The following is an 18135-nucleotide window of genomic DNA, read 5'->3' as shown; positions in this document are numbered from 1 at the left end:
AGGTGAAATAAATTTACTACAATCAAGCAATGGGGGGAAAAAAAGGTGTTATTCTGAATCCATACAATCTTTGTGTTCCTAGCAGCCTCACGGTTGACTAACATGATCAGAAGTTATGAATAATGAATTAAAGACAAACTTTGTCCCTAAGCCAAAAGAACCACCTCCCTCCTTCTAATAAAAAATAAAGCAAATAGTTCTCTAATACTTCTTCATTTTATTAAGGTTGGTCAAGATGGTATTTATGTATCTAAACATTTACTGTTAGTTTTCAGGGTGGCTTAGATTCATAATTTAGGCACACTGGTTTATTTTATAGTAACACTTAACTTTAGGACACAAATAGGAATGAGTATAATTTGCAAATTTCAGCTAACTGCTTTCGGAAACTGCAACCACTGACTTAGTGTTTAATGAAAATAGAGACCAAAAACAATTGCTTAAATGTATCACTGTGTGAGATTCCGGTGACTAAGAAACCCGTGAAAGAGCAGGAAGCCATGATTATTGAAAAGCTCAGAACACTGGCAAGGCTTAAGTGGAAAATATTTAACAGAAGGCCACAAATTTTGCTCTCCTAAGAGGGCTAGGAACTATAGATGTCATTTATCAATGCATTGAAATGGCATTGCCTAGTGTGAGTGTTTCACAGAAACTTCAGGTCACCTCTTCTTGATTATTTTGGATAAGCTTCAACTATCATAGCATGGCCCTGTAAAGGAAAAAAAAATTCAGTTAGAGCTGTGAATACCGCCAGTAAGCATAACATTGAGGTAGCAGAGAACAATGGGAAGCACACAGACTTTGAATTTTGATCCTGGCTCTGCCTTTCAATTTGCTGTGTGATCTCGGGAGTTATTCTGAATCTCAATTACCTCATCTATAAAAAGGGGCTCATGGTGCCTAGTTCACACTGGTTTTGTGAGCATTAAATTCAATAACATACTACAGTAAGTCCCCAGGTTACCAATGTCCGACTTAGGAAAACTCACATTTGCTGTTTAATTTCCCTCCCTTTAAAATGATTGAACCAATCCCTACTTGCAACAAATTCATCGCAAGCCCTTCACTTGCTGCACGTGCAGCTTTTAAATCATTGAAAGGCTTTGAGCCTTTTCTTGCACTAAAGTAAGGCTAAATAAGAACTGTATGCACCTGTTCCGACTTACCTACAAGTTCAACTTAAGGACACAGTTAGGAACAAAATCTCGTTCAGAACCCAGGGACTGCCTGTATATACAGAGTCCTCGTACAGAGTGTGGTTCCTAGTAGATGGTCTACAAATGGTTTCAAGTAAGATGAGGACTCACTGGGGCTTTTTTAGCTATACAAAAATAAACATTAAACAGTGAATGCTAACAAAGGTAGATTTCTAGATAAGAAACAAGAATCTCTGAAAGGTTAGGTAACTCACTCAAATCACAAAACCATTAAATACCAGGACCAGGATTTGAAACTAGATCTAGATGATTCCAAAGCCTGGGCCCTTCCCTTCTTCATTATTCTACACAGGTTAAGAAGACAACGATAGGCCAATTTATGATTCCGTGAGTATAAATCCTATCTGATATCACATACATTTTATCTTTTGGACTGCCATCAAACTAGTTAAAAGACTAATCTCCCTCCTTCTAGGTTCAATTCAAATCCCCACAAATATTAAGCAGCTATGTGTATAAGGCACCAAGGTGAACACTGTATGGGTGTAAATATTTGCAACATAGTCCCTGTCTTAAATCTGGTATAACTGTAGTTTGAAACAGTTAAGTACTTTGATAAAGGCGCAAGCAAACAAACAAACAAAAAAGAACAGGGATGGGCAGGTTTGACTGCTTGGGGTGGTCCTGGAAGGACTCGTAACAAGGTAGACTACCTCTTCTCCAGCTTTATCTAAAAGCACTGTTTTTATGTTCCAACATCTTCTCTTGCTCTACATCAGTGGTTCTCAACGGGGAGCAATTCTGCCCCACGCTAGGGGACATCTGTCATTGTCTGGAGACATTTGGGCATTGGCTGTCCCAAATGGGGGTGGAGGTACTGCTTCCAGTATCTAGCAGGCAGAGGCTAGGGATGCAGCTAAACATCCTATAAAGCACGGGACAGTCCCTCACAATAAAGAATTATCTGGCCCAAAATGTCATAGTGCCAAAGTTGAAAAACCATGCTGAAGATTCACAATGATTGATTCCTTCTCTGCTCTCCTAATAATGTTTGTACCACTCGTCTGGCTCTTGATGTAACAATGCCAGGTTTTACCTAGCTTCTCAGATACAGTATGTCCTCTCTCCTCACTACGCTGCAAGCTTCTAGAAGAAAGGTACTGGGTATTATTCTTTGTTCACTCAAAAAAGGGCCTCATATTGTGTTATACATACTCTGCGCTCAATAAAAAAATTAGGTAACACTCAAAACCAAAGGATATTAACCTATGTGGCTTACGTATTATGTACAGTGCTACGTACTAGTTATCTCCTTAGTTTTAATGTGGCATAGAAAGATAAAAGGGCAGAAACCCTGGTGGCGTACTGGTTAAGAGGGATGTCTGCTAACCAAAAGGTTGGCGGTTCGAATCCACCAGGCACTCCTTGGAAACTCTATGGGGCAGTTCTATTCCATCCTATAGGATTGCTACGACTTGGAATCGACTCGATTCGGTTTTTGGGTTTTTTTTATAGTCATAACTGACTCCAGTTTTCGGTAGATGAAGCCACACAGATAAAAAAATGTTTTGATCACAAAGTCTAAAATGTTTAACCTATAAGTAACTGATCCTTTGTTTTTTCAAAGTCTCTGAGGAAAAGCTATAAATAAAGGCTTTAAAAAGTAAAATGTTTGTGCTTTTATACGTCTTATTTATTCATCCTGACCAGCAAGTTTCTGTAATCTGGAGGAAAAGAGAATCTTTTCACATCAGGGGGAAAAAAAAAAAAAGACCACAGCCAGCCATCTTTTTGATTTTATTTCCAGGTAGGAAGCTGTATCTGTAATCCAAGTGAGTCAGGTAGGAAAAATCTGTCTGAATAACATAATTTCCCTCAGCTAAATAGCAATAAGTTACCCAGAGGCAAATTAATTTCCCAATTAAGGTATAGTTCAGTGCTCTAGAAAGATAGTTTACCTCTTGGAGAGTTCTTATAGGTAAGGTCTCAGGGTGATTAGATTAAAACAAAAAAGCTTGGACTTAGATAGCACATTCTTTCCAAAGTATTATCATAATTAAAGCTGTACAACTTCCATCACCCTGCCCCCGCCCAAAGGCTGCCTTTTTCTAGCTGTCTGTCGTCAGAAATATTGTTTTAAGAATGTTTGGAACTAAACTAAACCAAAATTCTTAGAAAATGAGTTTCTGGAATGTCCTATGAAGCTACTGTGACATACCTGCCCTCCAGCTGCACAGGCAGCCACCAAGCCGTACTGGCCTCCGTCCCTCTGTAATCTGTTGGCAGCTGCCATGACCAACCGGCAGCCGGTGGCTCCAAACGGGTGTCCCAGGGACAGCGATCCACCCCAGGTGTTAAACTTCTCCAAAGGAGGTGGTCCAACCTGACTCCCACAAAAATAAAGACACAAATGTAAAGATGAGTTTACTTAAGAATCAGGCCAGGCTCTTCGTGTTAGGAAGCAATAGAGATGGTGGGAAATAACTAACTTTAGAAACATCACAAATAATTTTACTGCAAAAGAAGACTCCGGGTCAATTCTGAAAGTCAAGGGTCTACTTACTTTATAACTAACGTCAGAATGTGAAGAACAAAAGACAATGTAGAATTTTGCTTTTATTTTTGCTAAAGAATTTCCAGTGATAATTTTTAACTAAGAAATAAATATACTTAATCAAACATAAAATTCTTCATAAGAAGGAGATGTTTTCCCCCTCATATTCTTACTATCAGGTAACTAAGCTCCAATATTTATGTGCTTTGGAAATTCAAGTACATTATTAATCAGAAACTTACCTTGGTTTTTCCAGCCATGTAGTTTTGTGCAAACCAATCAGAATCCATGGCTTTCAAATTAGCCAAAATCTGGCCCTAGAAGGGAAAATAATTCAATAAGGATCTTGTTATTAATGTCCTTCTAGGCTTTCTTTTAGGCATAGGTTCACCTAACTTTAAAGTTCAGCAAATCTTTAAATCAGTTTTCAGAGAAGATTTCCTAAAGAAACAATTTGGTACTTTTGAAGACCTCTAAGAGATAATCTCAAAAGGTACATTTCCGACACTGTATGTATGACACTCGATTCCTTCCCCTGCAGCTCCCCCGGCAATGCAGGTCAGTTAGACTTCAAATGCAGAGTGCCACCTCTTTGTATTCATATTACAAACCGTGCCTTGCTCTCTCCTACAAACATGGACTACATTTACTATGATTATAGTCCTTTGATATGTATCTTTAAAATGACTTACTGAGAAAGCTTCGTGAAATTCAAAAGCATCAAGATCATTCATTGTTAACCCTGCCTTTTCTAGAACTTTTGGAGTTGCATATGCTGGTCTGAAAAGAAAAAAATAAGAAATACCTTAACACTTTAATTTTTTGACCTAAGTGGTCCTTCATATACCCCAAACTGAGTTTTACATACATATTCTAATGTCCTCCATTCACTGATTCCACTGCACAAACATTTAGTAAGTGTTGGGGACACAACAGTAAATTAAACAGACATGGCTCCTGCCCTTATGAAGTTTATATTCTAGCGTTGGGAAAACATAATTAACAAGAGAACAAATAAACAAGATAAATACAGATTGTGTTCATCAGTGTCATGAGGAAAGTAAATAGAGAAATGAGACACAGAGTAACTAAGGGAGGCCTCTTTTGATAGGGTGGTCAGGGAAGTCTTCTTTGAGATGACATTTGATCTGATACCTAAAGGGTAAGGACAAGCTAATGATGTGAAGAGCTAGAAGAACACAGAGCTCAAAGGGTAAGGCATGGGAAAGGGCTTGGCTAGTGTGAAGGACATAGGGAGACCAATGAAGCTAGAGCCTTGTGTGAGGGGATGACCTAAATATTATAAGGTTTTTATAAAAAGCTGTTATGAAGATTGGGTAGAAGATTATGTAGCAACACGGAAAAAATGCTTGTGGACTCTTCATACAAAAAACAGAATACAAAGTTGTATCTTTAAGTAAAAAAATACATAGAAAAAAAGGAGAATAATTCAAAACTGTAAAATGATATAGGAACATAAAGAATTATTATTTTAAAAAACCCTACACAACCCAATAATAAAAATTTTAAAGTTACTTTAAAACTTGTGGAAAAATGTGGGTAATTGTGATTATAGTCCAGGAGTATAAATACTGCTACCTACCCAAGTAAAAGTTGGTCTTTTGGATCCTGAGACACATACACAAAATCCCTAGGTAAAAAAATAGAGGGGTTAGCTCCACTGATAAAATACAGAAATCAGAGGCAATTCATGTGAACATTTTACTTTACCTCAAATATGCCTTTGGTTTATAGCCCATGGCCAGAGCTTTTTCCTCTGCCATAATCAGCATTGCAGATGCACCATCAGTCTGAAATGGCAGCCAGAACAATAATGTTACACTTTTTATCCTGTCTGGAGGTCCTTCTACAGCCATCTTCTATATTCTGTTCCTGAACCTACCAACTAATTAGATTTACACAGCAATTCTAAATAACAAAACTTAATCTTCTTCATCATTAAATCGCAATTTAAACACATACTCGCATACCTCGAAGATAACTGCAGGTTCGGTTCCAGACCACTGCAATAAAGTGAATATTTCAATAAAGCGAGTCATACGAGTTTTTTAGTTTCCCAGTGAATATTAAAGTCATGTTTATGCTATACTGTAGTCTATTAGGTCTGCAATAGCATTGAGTCTAAAACAACAATGCATATACCTTGATTAAAAAATACTTTATTGCTAGAAAATGCTAATCATCATCTGAGCCTGCAGGGAGTCGTAATCTTTTTGCTGGTGGAGAGTCTTGCCTCGACGTTAATGGCTGGTGACTGATCAGGGTGGTGGTTGCTGAAGGATGAGTTGGCTGTGGCAATTTCTTAAAACAAGACAACAATGAAGTTTGCTGCATCAATTGACTATTCCTTTCACGAAAGATTTCTCTGTAGCATGCGATGCTGTTTGATAGCATTTTATCCACAGTAGAACTTCTTTCAAAATTGGAGTCAGTCCTCACAAACCCTGCCACTACTTTATCAACTAAGTTTCTGTAATACTCTGAATCCTTTGTTGTCATTTCAACAATGCATCTTCACTAGGAGTTGATTTCATCTCAAGAAACCACTTTCTTTGCTTATCCATAAGAAGCAACTCCTCATCCATCAAAGTTTTATCATGAGATTGCAGCAATTCAGTCATATCTTCAGGCTCCACTTCTAATTCTAGTTCTCTTGTTATTTCCACCACATCTGCAGTTACCTCCTCCACTGAAGTCTTGAACCCCTCAAAGTCATCCATGAGGGTTGGACTCAACTTTTTCCAAACTTCTGTTAATGTTGATATTTTGACCTACTCCCATGAATCATGAATGTTCTTCATGGCATTGTCTTAGCCATCTAGTGCTGCTCTAACAGAAATACCACAAGTGGATGGCTTTAACAAAGAGAAGTTTATTCTCTCACAGTCCAGTAGGCTACAAGTTCATATTCAGGGCATCAGCTCCAGGGAAAGGCCTTCTCTCTCTGTCAGCTCTGGAGGAAAGTCCCTGTCATCAGTCTTCCCTTGGTCTGGGAGCATCTCTGCACAGGAACCTCAGGTCCAAAGGACGTGCTCTGCTCCCGGCACTGCTTTTTTGGTGGTATGAGGTTCCCATGTGTCTCTGCTCGCTTCTCTCTTTTATATCTCAAAAGAGATTGGCTTAAGACACTATCCAATCTTGTAGATGTCATGAGTATGACCTCATCATAGTGATAGAGTTTACAACACATAAGGAAATCACATCAGATTACAAAATCATACAATACTGGGAATCATGACCCAGCCAAGCTGACAGACATTTTTGGGGGACACAATTCAATCCACAACAGGCATCTAGAATGGTGAATCCTTTCCACAAGGTTTTCATTTTACTTTGCCCAGATCCATCAGAGAAATCACTAACTATGGCAGCTATAGGCTTACAAAATGTATTTCTTAAATAATAAGACTTGAAGGTCAAAATTACTCCTTGATCCATGGGCTGCAAAATGGATGCTGTGTTAGCAGGCATAAAAACAACATTAATCTCCTTGTATATCTCCATCAGAGCTCTTGGGTGACCAGGTGCATTGTCAATGAGCAGTCATATTTTGAAAGGAATCTTTTTTTTCTAAGCAGTAGGTCTCAACAGCAGGCTTAAAATGTTCAGTCAACCATGTTGTAAACAGATGTGCTGTCATCCAGGCTTTGTTATTCTATTTACAGAGCACAGGTAGAGTAGATTTAGCATTATTCTTAAGGGCCCTAGGATTTTTAGAATGGTAAATGAGCATTGGCTTCAACTTAAAGTCACCAGCTGCATTAGCTTCTAACAAGAGAGTCAGCCTGTGCTTTGAAGCTGTGAAGCCAGGCATTGACTTCTCCTCTCTAGCTATCAAAGTCCTAGATGGCGTCTTCTTCCAATATAAGGCTGTTCTGTCTACATGGAAAACCTGTTGTTTAGGGTAGCCACCATCATCTCAGCTAGATCTTCTGGATAACTTGCTGTAGCTTCCACATCAGCCCTTGCTGCTTCACCTTGCACTTTTATGTTATGGAGATGGCATCTTTCCTTAAACTTTATGAACCAACCTCTGCTAGCTTCAGACTTCTTTTCTGCAGCTTCCTCACCTCTCTCAGCATCATAGAATTGAAAAGAGTTAGGGTTTTGCTTTGGATTAGGCTTTGGCTTAAGGGAATGTTGTGGCTGGTTTGATCTTCTATCCAGACCACTGAAACTTTCTCCATATTGGCAATAAGTCTGTTTCACTTTCTTATCATTCATGTGTTCACTGGAGTAGCACTTTTAATTTCCTTTAAGAACTTCTCCTTTGCATTCACAACCTGGCTGTTTGGCACAAAAGGCCTAGCTTTTGGCCTGTCTTGGCTTTTGACATGCCTTCCTCACTAAGCTTAATCACTTCTAGCTTTTGATTTAAAGTGAGAGACCTTTCAGTTAGCAGCCGAGCACTTAACCACTGTGCCACCAGGACTCCTCATAGGGACTATTAAAAAAAGCCCACTGCCGTCAAGCTGATTCTGACTCATAGTGACCCTATAGAACAGAGCAGAACTCCCCCACAGGGTTTCCAAGGAGTGGCTAGTAGATTTGAACTGCTGACCCTTTGGTTAGGAGCCATAGCACTTAACCATACAATTCAGTGGTTTTAGTATATATCCAGAGTTGTGCAAGCAGCATCATATCTAGTTTTAGAACATTTTCAGCAAAACTCCATACTCATTAGCAGCCTGTCCTCCCAGGCCCTGGCAACCATACAGAATGTTACTTAATACAATAGAATGCGATCTGGTTACTTCTAAACTAATATATATATATAATTTGTTCTTAATATTGCCAAATTTCCTAAGAGCCAAGAACTGTCACACTCTGGAAAGCAGCTTAAAATTCTAGCATGATTACACAGATTGGCATGAATCCCTCTTTGTTCTTTTGAATGAAAATCTCTCAGACTATTCAATTTATATCCCTGTGGCAAGATGGATCACTTTCGTGTGGCCTTTCTCACCATGGTCTTCTAACTTCCACCAAATGATTGGGTGGGACCATGCTTATAAGGTATATGGAACCCTAATGAGGAGACTGGTCAGTTTTGCTATTCTGCTAGGCTTAAAATGAGCCATCCCAGAGGCAAGAGGGAGAGGATCTCACCACCACCAAGGAAGAAGGGCCAAAAGCGGAGCATGTCCTTTGGACCCAGGATCCCTGTGCTAAGAAACTCCTGGAACTAGGAGACTGAGACAGCTGAGTGCCTTTGGTAGGCGGCTTGCTGGAGAAGTAGGGTGCCTCCAGGCACTCGGTAGAGCTAGGTTTGTTGACATGTAGATCTGAAGCTAAGTGCCTTTGGGGCACTTATTGGCAGAGCTAAAAGAGATTTGTAACACTTGCCAGAGCAGAGGCTGAAGGGCTAGAGAGAGGTGTGCCTGCAGACACAGATGAAAAGAGGCTGTCCTGATTGAAGATCTATATCCTGAGTGCTCCTCAACCTGAACTGTAACTGTTACTTCCCTAATAAACCCTATAATCATGAGTATTGTCTGTGAGTTCTGTGTGGCCATTGCAATGAATTACCGAACCCAACAGAGCTAAGTAATGAGTGCTGCGCTGAAAACAGCTAGGGACAGAAAATGCCTTAAGCAACAAGTTGTGTCAGTTAAAAATTTTCTAGAAGAATGGTGTCAACCACAGAACACTTTTACCTCGTTTGCGGTTAAAGTTTAAGCGCAGTGTCGTCTGCTTCCTCCTAGTCTTTCCGCTTGCAGCTGTCTTTCAGATCAAGGAGCTAAAACTAGAATCCTGGGCATGCGCGGTAAGAGACCAGGTTGACCGCCAGACGGCCTCATCCCATAATAAGTATTGCCTAGGAACCAAAAGACTCATGCCAAGGAACCAAAATCACACCGGACATACATCATCCAGCGGTGACCGAGCCCATTTTGGAAGTGAGAAGTCCGTCAGCCACTTCCGTGCCAAATCCTAGCCCGACCTCTTTTTGAATATGTATGAAATTAATTAATACGTATGACTTCACCTTTCCTGCATAGCATAAGAACCTCCTCCAGCCTTTTGTTCAGGGAGACAGTGCTTTGAGAGTAATCTCCCTGTATCCTTACTCGCTGCAAGTAATAAACTATGCCTGTCTTTAAATTCACTTGACTTAGTTATTCTTAATGAAGTACAAGCAGCGAACCCATTGTGTTCAGTAACAGTGCGAGGGGGGGTTGGTGATAGAATTGGTAAAGATGGCAGAGAGAGGAGGCATGTCTGACCTCCTCCTCACAGGAAATCAGCCTTGGGCTGTTGATCTTGATTCTCCTTCCCCCTAGTAAAGTTACAGGCGGTGAGATGCAGCTCCGACGCCATTTTTATAATCCCTAAGGGCTAATTCCTAATAACTAACCTATCCTACAAATTGAAAAGAAAAAGATCAATAACAGTAAAAAAATGGGCTGAAGGATATGAAACGGAAAGGAAACGGGATAATCACTTGGATTTGAGACAAGACTAGCTTTCTAGCTTGTAATAGCAATACATGAGGTTGCTCTTAGGGCTATCTCTGTAAAGGGAAAAGAGAGGTCAACTAATTGAATCTCATGTTTTCAGCCGGTCCTGAGCTACTACTACTGATTTCCCTGTCGTCTATTCTCTTCTGCCACTGTTCCTTACATGAACTTCTTGACTCAAGAGCTCAGGTAGGGTCCCTCATTTCCTTACCTAGAGAGCAGAGAAAGGGTCAATTGAGGCTTAGAGCCCCAGAGGCTGCTTCTGGTTAAAAAAAAAAACAAAAAACAGTTGAATATAGCACAGGTACATATTTACTTGGGTAGAAGCAAATACCTAGGCGTGGTCAGTGAATTCCATTTTCCATCCCTGAATCAGTAAATTTACAACAAATTAATGCTCCCTTTATTTTCTGGGTTGTGGAATAGTCTCACTTTCCTAACATTGTTTAAATAATCTGTTTTCCTTTCTCTAATATACTTAAGCACTCTGAAGAACTAAAATAAATACACAATGGATAGTCTCTACCTTACTCTATCTCTGAAAAGAATAAATATTTTGTCATCTGATATACCCAAAGTATCTGATTAGTACCTGTATTTTTAATTTAAAGCAAGGAAAAAGGACCATAAAAACTCAAGTAAAATTTTAAAAATTTTTGGTAAAAATATAAAGGAGTAAAATCTCCCAGAAATCAACAAATGAACCTCAGAAGCTTAAATGAGAATTAGCAGAAGAGAAAGACCACTCACAAAGCTGGTCTAATCCTGTTCTGGTGAGCTTTACCTTCCACTCTAGAAAGGAGACTGTTTCCCTGGGGCTATTGAGAGTACATCTGGAGTATTGCGATCAGCTAGGGTAGTTATATTGTAAAAGAAACACTGACCACCCAGACTTTATCCAGATCACATCCAAGGTGGTAAGAATAGAAACCACATCTCACGAGCAACAGCAGTATATCAATAGAAATATTTATTGAGGAGGAGCCAAAAAAAAAAACAAAGACAGATATCAGAGTTACATACCTGTAAATAAGTAAAAAGGAAATGATGGTAGATTTATTCTATGATGCTTACAAGAAAGTAATTTTGGGGTTAGTATAATGCCCCATTTTCTAACTATCAGTGCTAGAAAAGATAGCTCATTAATTTTTCTGCCTACTCTTTTCTATATCTTTATACCACTCCCCAATTCATATTCTATGCTTCAACTAAGTTTTTTCCCAAAGAGGCCTTGCTCCCAAACCTCCTTGATGCTGTATTTGCCTAGAGTGCCTCTTAGTCTCTCATACCTAAGTATTTTATCTTCTTGGGGGCTACTGTAAATGGTATTGATTTGATGATTTCCTCTTTGAAGTTCTCTTTGTTGGTGTAGAGGCATCCAACTGATTTTTGTATGTTTATCTTGTATCCTGATACGTTGCTGAAATCTTCTATTAGTTCCAGTAGTTTTCTTGTGGATTCTTTGGGGTTTTCTGTGTACGAGAGTATACCATCTGCAAATAGAGATACTTTTACTTCTTCCTTACCAATATGGATGCCCTTTATTTCTTTTTCTAGCCTAATTGTTCTGGCTAGGACCTCCAGCACAATGTTGAATAAGAGTGATGATAAAGGGCATCCTTGTCTGGTTCCTGTTCTCAAGAAGAATGCTTTCAGACTCTCTCCATTTAGGATGATGTTGGCTATTGGCTTTGTATAAATGCTCTTAATTATGTTGAGGAATTTCCCTTCTATTCCTATTTTGCTGAGAGTTTTTATCATGAATGTGTGTTGGACTTTGTCAAATGCCTTTTCTGCATCAATTCATTAAGGTCATGTGGTTCTTGTCTTTTTTTTTTCTTTATGTGATGGATTACATTGATTGTTTTTCTAATGTTGAACCATCCCTACATACCTGGTATAAATCCCACTTGATCATGGTGAATTATTTTTTTGGTATGTTGTTGAATTCTATTGGCTAGAATTTTGTTGAGGATTTTTGCGTCAATGTTCATGAGGGATATTGGTCTGTAATTTTCTTTTTTGGTGGTGTCTTCACCTGGTTTTGGTATCAGGCTTCACAGAATGAGTTTGGGGGTATTCCATCCTTTTCTATGCTCTGAAATACCTTTAGTAGTAGTGGTGTTAACTCTTCTCTGAAAGTTTAGTAGAATTCTCCAGTGAAACCATCCAGGCCAGGGCTTTTGTTTGTTGGGAGTTTTTTAATAACCTTTTCAATCTCTTCTTTTGTTACAGGTTTAGCTGCTCTACCTCTGTTAGCAATACATGTTTTTTAATTGAGTTTAAGTGCCTGAAGAAAACAGCTTTCTCTGTCAGAATGGTGGCTACATTAGGTGACTTCTAAGGATGATTCAATTTTTTTATTATAATTTTAACACTACCTTTATTATGAATAACTATATTCTTTAAGTATCTATTCAAAACACACAAATAATTATATTTTAGGCTTTTCTATTGGAAGTACACAAATGTAGAAGTCACTTCTAAACACAAACAGCATTGACAGTTACCAGAAAAGAAGAATTTGCAGCTGTCACTGTGCCATAGGGCTTGATGAAAGCAGGTTTCAGCTTGGCCATCTGCTCCAGTGAAGAAGGACGGATGCCATTATCTTTGGTAACTGTATCTTTTCCTACAAAAACATGGCCTTTTTAGCTCTAAGGAACTACAAGCATTAGATATCATCTCCAGATAATGAACTAATGAAGTGTAAACTATACCTATTCATTAGAAAGGAAGCCTTTTATAGCCATCAAGACATTATCACATTTTAAACTAAACATTTAAGAGATCTGAGAAAGAAAACGATTTAACAGAAAAAGTACATCCTATTTTCTTAAGATATTCATTCACATTTAGTTACCCTATACAGAAGTCATACGAATCAGGAATTTTAGAAATAGACACGTACATACAAACTAAAATATATCAGAAAAATCTGCAAAGAGACTCTTATAAAAACTTCTCTTTTTAAAATGTTTACCAATTATCACAACATAAATCAAAACTTGAGTCTACGTTTAAGAATGAAGGTTAAGTATTCGAGGACAGAAACAATATACTTACTGAAAAGGCATTTGAGATTTTTTGCGCTTGAGGAGCAATTCAGAGCTCCCTGACAAGGACCATGAAGCATTCCCCTTTACAAAGTCACGCAAACCATTTTACCTGGTACTTTGAAGGGTACAACGTCAGAAAGGAGTCCTTCATCCTGTGCCTTCTTGGCCAGACTATGAGACCGCAGTGCGTATTCATCCTGTTCCAGTCGAGAAATAGCAAAAGCAGCGGCCAATCGGTCTGCAGAGTGGCCCATGGTCTCACTGGTGGAGAACTCAGCCACCGCAGGGAGCTGCAGAAGGAGACACACAAAGACCAGGAACACTGTTAACAGGTGTTAAACATCTGGAGTTGTTCTGTTTTATTTGGAAAAATTAAAATCTACTACTTGTTTACTATTTCTCAATCAAAGCCAGGAAAGCTCTTTGTGTGTAGGACTTCCGTAAGGAGGGCTTACAAGTTCAAATTTTCTGACCACTATCTCTTTTTTTCCTTCATCTTGACTAAATAATCAACCCTTCCTTGTACCTAAGAGAATCTATAACTATTTAGAACACACCCAAGCCCACAACGTCTTACTACTAAATCTCTGCAGTGAGATGCTTTGGAAATGCAAGTCTTTCTGTAAGAGTTCACAAGTCTTACCTCAGGTGCTAGGAAATTCAGTCTGAATTTAGAGATCAGTGACAGTCGCTGACCCATAGTTTTGGCCTTATTGAAATCAAGCATCATTTTCCTCATTTTCCTCGAATGACGAATAGGGACGTCAGACATTAACTCTACGCCACCTGCCACAACCACATCACACTGGCCAGAAGCAATCAAGCCAACACCTACAGGGCACAGGTTATACATACATTAACATCCTTTGCAGAAAATAATGTACCATTGACAATTTAAGTTTCTTGATTAAAAAGTTGTACAGTAGTTACCAGCTCTGTATGACATCTTTAAGATTTTTATCTTTTCAGAGGAACTAAGATATAATTTTTTTAAATGACTAAAAATATGTTCAACATATTGGAGAAAAACAAGTTTCACTCAGGCCATATAGACATCAAGTTCCGGAAATATCCATTGGACCAACTCTCCAACAAATCGCATTCTAAACTAGAACATTTCACTTATTTTATATGCCCCTAGCTTTAGTTTTTGAAAAGATTTTTTTTTTCCTATAAAAGGAATTTTAATTTCTACTTGGATTTTTACTTACTTCTATCCTTCAGAGAAATTCTAGCTTTTGAGATGTAAGGCAGCCCACCTCCCTTTTTATGGCCACTAGGAAGTCTTCTGTTGCTCTAACTGGGAGTTGGTCACATGCTGTCTAGTGTGGAGAAGGACCCTAATCACTGCCTTTGGCATGATTCCCCGACACTCATGAGGCAGGCTGTCCAAACTGGCCTTGATGTTACAAGAGAGCACATGGTTACTAATTCTTTCAGGTTTCCTGTCTTTTCACACTAAGACTGGATGCTACAAAATGTCCCATAATTTTGCTAGAGTTTGTTAAGAGAATTTGCAACTAATTACAAAAATCCCAAGGACATGAGGAGAAAGTGAAGGAAAGAGCTGCACCATCTAAAGCAGTCATTTGTAACCATGGGAATGGTGGAGACAGGAGCCACATCTTCCTGGGGGACACCAGATCAGAATCACAGAGGGAGCAGGTGGTACACTATTCATGCTTCGAATTCCGAAGCATTCTCCTAGAGACAGAATCCTCCAGTTGACAATCCCTGATGTAGCCAGCCACATTACTGACAGAGAAACCACATACGTGGTTGTGCCCCTCAGGTATGGAGAGTAGGAAAAAGGTTGAGAACTACTGTCAAACGTCCAATTTTTAAAATGTTACAAATTCAGAGATTTCTGCTAATCATTTACTTATATTAAAGAGTACTTTTTTTTTAAACCCTTTTTTATTATGGTAAAAATATATATAATAAAACATTCACCATTTCAACATTTTTTACACCTACAATTTAGTGACATTAATTACACCCATCAGGTTGTACAATCATTACCATTATCCGTTTCCAAATTTTTCTATCACCCTTAACAGAAACTCAGTGCCCCTTAAGGAATACCTGCTCCCTTCTCACTCCTACCTGCCCCTGGTAACTACCAATGAACTTTGGTGTCTATGCATCTGCCAATTCTAGATATTCCGTATCAGTGGAATCATACAATATTTGCCCTTTTGTGACTGACTTATTTCATTCAGCATGTTTTCAAGGTTCATCCACGCTATAGCATGTATCAGAACTTCATTTCTAAGAAGAGTACTTTTTGATGATCATATCAAGGTCAAGGAGAAGAACTAATATGTACCTTTTGCTTTGAAGTAAACATACCTGTGGTCATGGCTTGATTGGCAGAGATGCATGCCATTGTGACGGTGTGAGCAGGAGTCCTGTCAGAGAAGCCAGCTCCCAGGGCGGCCTTTAGGAAGTTTAACAGTCAGTGATTACTTATAAAGAAAGTACGACATGTAAAAGATGCTTTGAGCACTACTTCTTTGTGTGGTAAATCAGGAGAGGGTTTTACTTTAATACGCTACAGAGTAACACTGCATTGAAAATCAAATGAAGCCCGTCACAGAAATGGTTTACTAATTTTTCATCTAGCTATTAATTGACAGGCATTCTGCAAAATTCCTGGAAGCCTGTTTCTAGTGTGGCATACAAGGCTTCAATATGTTTCTATTTTACATAATTTCTTAGCAATGCTTTGCTCAGAGCCTTCAAGCATATCAATATATAATTTGATTTTAACTTGTTTACATTTTCAAATAAAGTAAATCTGTTAAATACAGTTCATGGAATAATGAAATATATTATGGGGTGCAGGGTCCTCATTATCTGTGCCCCTGCTTAGGCCTAGTAGTCAAGCAAAAGTTGTCAAACATGAAAATAACTTGTGAAGAATCGACCATCAAAAAACAAGAGCTCCCACGTAGGCACCACCCTGCCCCGCACTAAGGTCTACACTCATTGCCAGCTAGTCTTGCTCACCAACTCCCAATATTTCTGATGACACAATGCAGCTTATTGCGAAGCAGAACTGAAAACTTGCCAAATGTGCAGGATCTTCAGTTGAAACTTTGGAAAACTGAGTCACAAGTAAGCCACAGAAAATAAGGGTTAGACCAGTTAACAACTAGAAAAGAGGAAACTGGCCAAGATGATGACATGATATGTGCTTCAAAAGAGAGTAATTAAAGAAGCCTTGAGGAAGCCATGTCATCTCCCAGTTAACCTTATAAAAGTGGCCTCTGTTATGCTGGCACAGTAAAAGTCAAGCATGCAATGGCAATATCTATTATTTTGTTACATTATTTACTGGGAAATTACGGTGCCAAAAAAAAAAAATCAATGCCTGATTTCATTTTTGTTTATGTATAGAATTAATGCATAGGTCCAATAATGAACTACTTACTTTTTATAATACTAAAGTTTCACCTTAAAAATAAAGCTCCCGACTTCTGGGCAACATGGCACTATAGTCAGAAGCACCACGCCATCCCTCCGCAGCAAAGATCAGAAAAACTAAGTCAAACAGAGTCACACGTCAATCCTGAAACCCTAAACATCAAATGAAGAGATAAAGAACTCAGCCAAGCACCATATGGAATAAGAAACTGACCGAGAACAGAGGGCAAGGAGAGATACATGCAGAGGTCTCCTATTAGCTACCGCAGCACGGATCCGCCATCTTGGACTATCAGAGATCAGCCAACAGGGGATATGAGAAAGCAGCTTCACGGAGCTTCCAGCAGGAGACAGAATGACCAGTACCAGCGATATAGGCTTTTCCACCCCCCACCCTTCTTCACCACCCACTTAGCCTCCTCTGCTTTCTGCAGCCACAGTCTCTTGGCCAGGAATCACCAGCTTCACCCTGGTGTCACTTGGATTCCACCTGCCCGCACTGGCCAGCTCCCTGAGCGCCTTCTGTTGGCTGCTGGTGTTGCTTTTTTCCACTTCTTTAGATTTCTTCCTTACCTCTAACCACCTCCTCCTCCTTTTTCTCAAATACCTGGCTCTGTGCGCCATCTTTGCTTCTTCCTGAAAGGCTGCGAAACACCACTTGACCGTGAAACTGCTTCCCAACCTGTACACCCATGCTGGTGGGACCCCCGGGGCTTTTTTGTTTGTTTGTTTGCTCTGATTTGTTCTGTTTTGATTTGCTTGTGTTTTCTTTTTCTTTTCTCAGCTTGGGAGCGCCTTCTAGCTGGGCAGTGCTGCGGAGCTTGGAAGCTACTCCCTTACTTTGAGCAGACGCACAGGGACATCCCTGGGGACCTTTCTTTCTTCTTGTTTTTGGGTTTTTGTTGTTTCTTTGTTTTGTTTTGTTTTCTCTCTTATTCCCTTTTTGTCTTTCTTCATTTCCAGTTTATTAATTTCTTTATTTTACCTTTTTTCTTTTTCATTTTTGTTTTTCCTCATTTCTCAGTCTCTCATCTCTCCACTCCAACGGCAAGCTTCCTTAGCACTCTTTTTTGTTTATGTGTATGTTTTTGGCTCCTGTTCCTCTCTCCTCTCTCTCATCTTTCCCATACCCATCTTAGCTCCACACATCACAATCTACCCCCTCCTTCCTGCCTACCTGTACCATGTGCTGAACATCACACTCCCAAGCAGCACAGGTATGGCCTACTGGAACCTTCCCTGCACTGATTCCCAGGCCGCAGTGCCAGCCTTGGTACGTGCCACAAACAACCCATCTCAGCAACTCCCCTTCAGCTGGATCTGCCCTGCTGTACCATACCTGAGTGACTGACCCTGCCCACTGGAGAAGGAGGTGAAAAGTATCATGCCCCCAGACAAGCAAACAACAAAGAACGCACAGCCCACCTGCTCAGACATAACCAAATAAAACA

At 39.4% G+C, this 18135-nt stretch overlaps 1 protein-coding gene across 2 annotated transcripts in view; it reads right to left on the bottom strand.

Annotated features, from left to right (window-relative positions):
* Positions 1-203: 203 nt before the first annotated feature.
* Positions 204-18135, bottom strand: part of HADHB (hydroxyacyl-CoA dehydrogenase trifunctional multienzyme complex subunit beta) — a 47331-nt gene continuing 29399 nt past the window's right edge. For both annotated transcript variants that reach the window (XM_023732427.1, XM_004377586.2), the window contains exons 7-16: positions 15608-15695; positions 13899-14086; positions 13365-13545; positions 12707-12828; positions 5446-5525; positions 5318-5365; positions 4407-4494; positions 3957-4031; positions 3379-3543; positions 204-712 (exon numbers count right to left, since the gene is read on the bottom strand). In XM_023732427.1, coding sequence (XP_023588195.1) covers positions 677-712; positions 3379-3543; positions 3957-4031; positions 4407-4494; positions 5318-5365; positions 5446-5525; positions 12707-12828; positions 13365-13545; positions 13899-14086; positions 15608-15695 — 1071 coding nt within the window. In that variant the 3' untranslated portion in view covers positions 204-676. The remainder of the gene's footprint in view (positions 713-3378; positions 3544-3956; positions 4032-4406; positions 4495-5317; positions 5366-5445; positions 5526-12706; positions 12829-13364; positions 13546-13898; positions 14087-15607; positions 15696-18135) is intronic.

The sequence above is a fragment of the Trichechus manatus genome, unplaced genomic scaffold (assembly GCF_000243295.1).
Source record: "Trichechus manatus latirostris isolate Lorelei unplaced genomic scaffold, TriManLat1.0 scaffold00052, whole genome shotgun sequence".
In the NCBI taxonomy this organism is placed as follows: Eukaryota; Metazoa; Chordata; class Mammalia; order Sirenia; family Trichechidae; genus Trichechus; species Trichechus manatus.
This window is presented reverse-complemented; position numbering and strand designations above follow the sequence as displayed.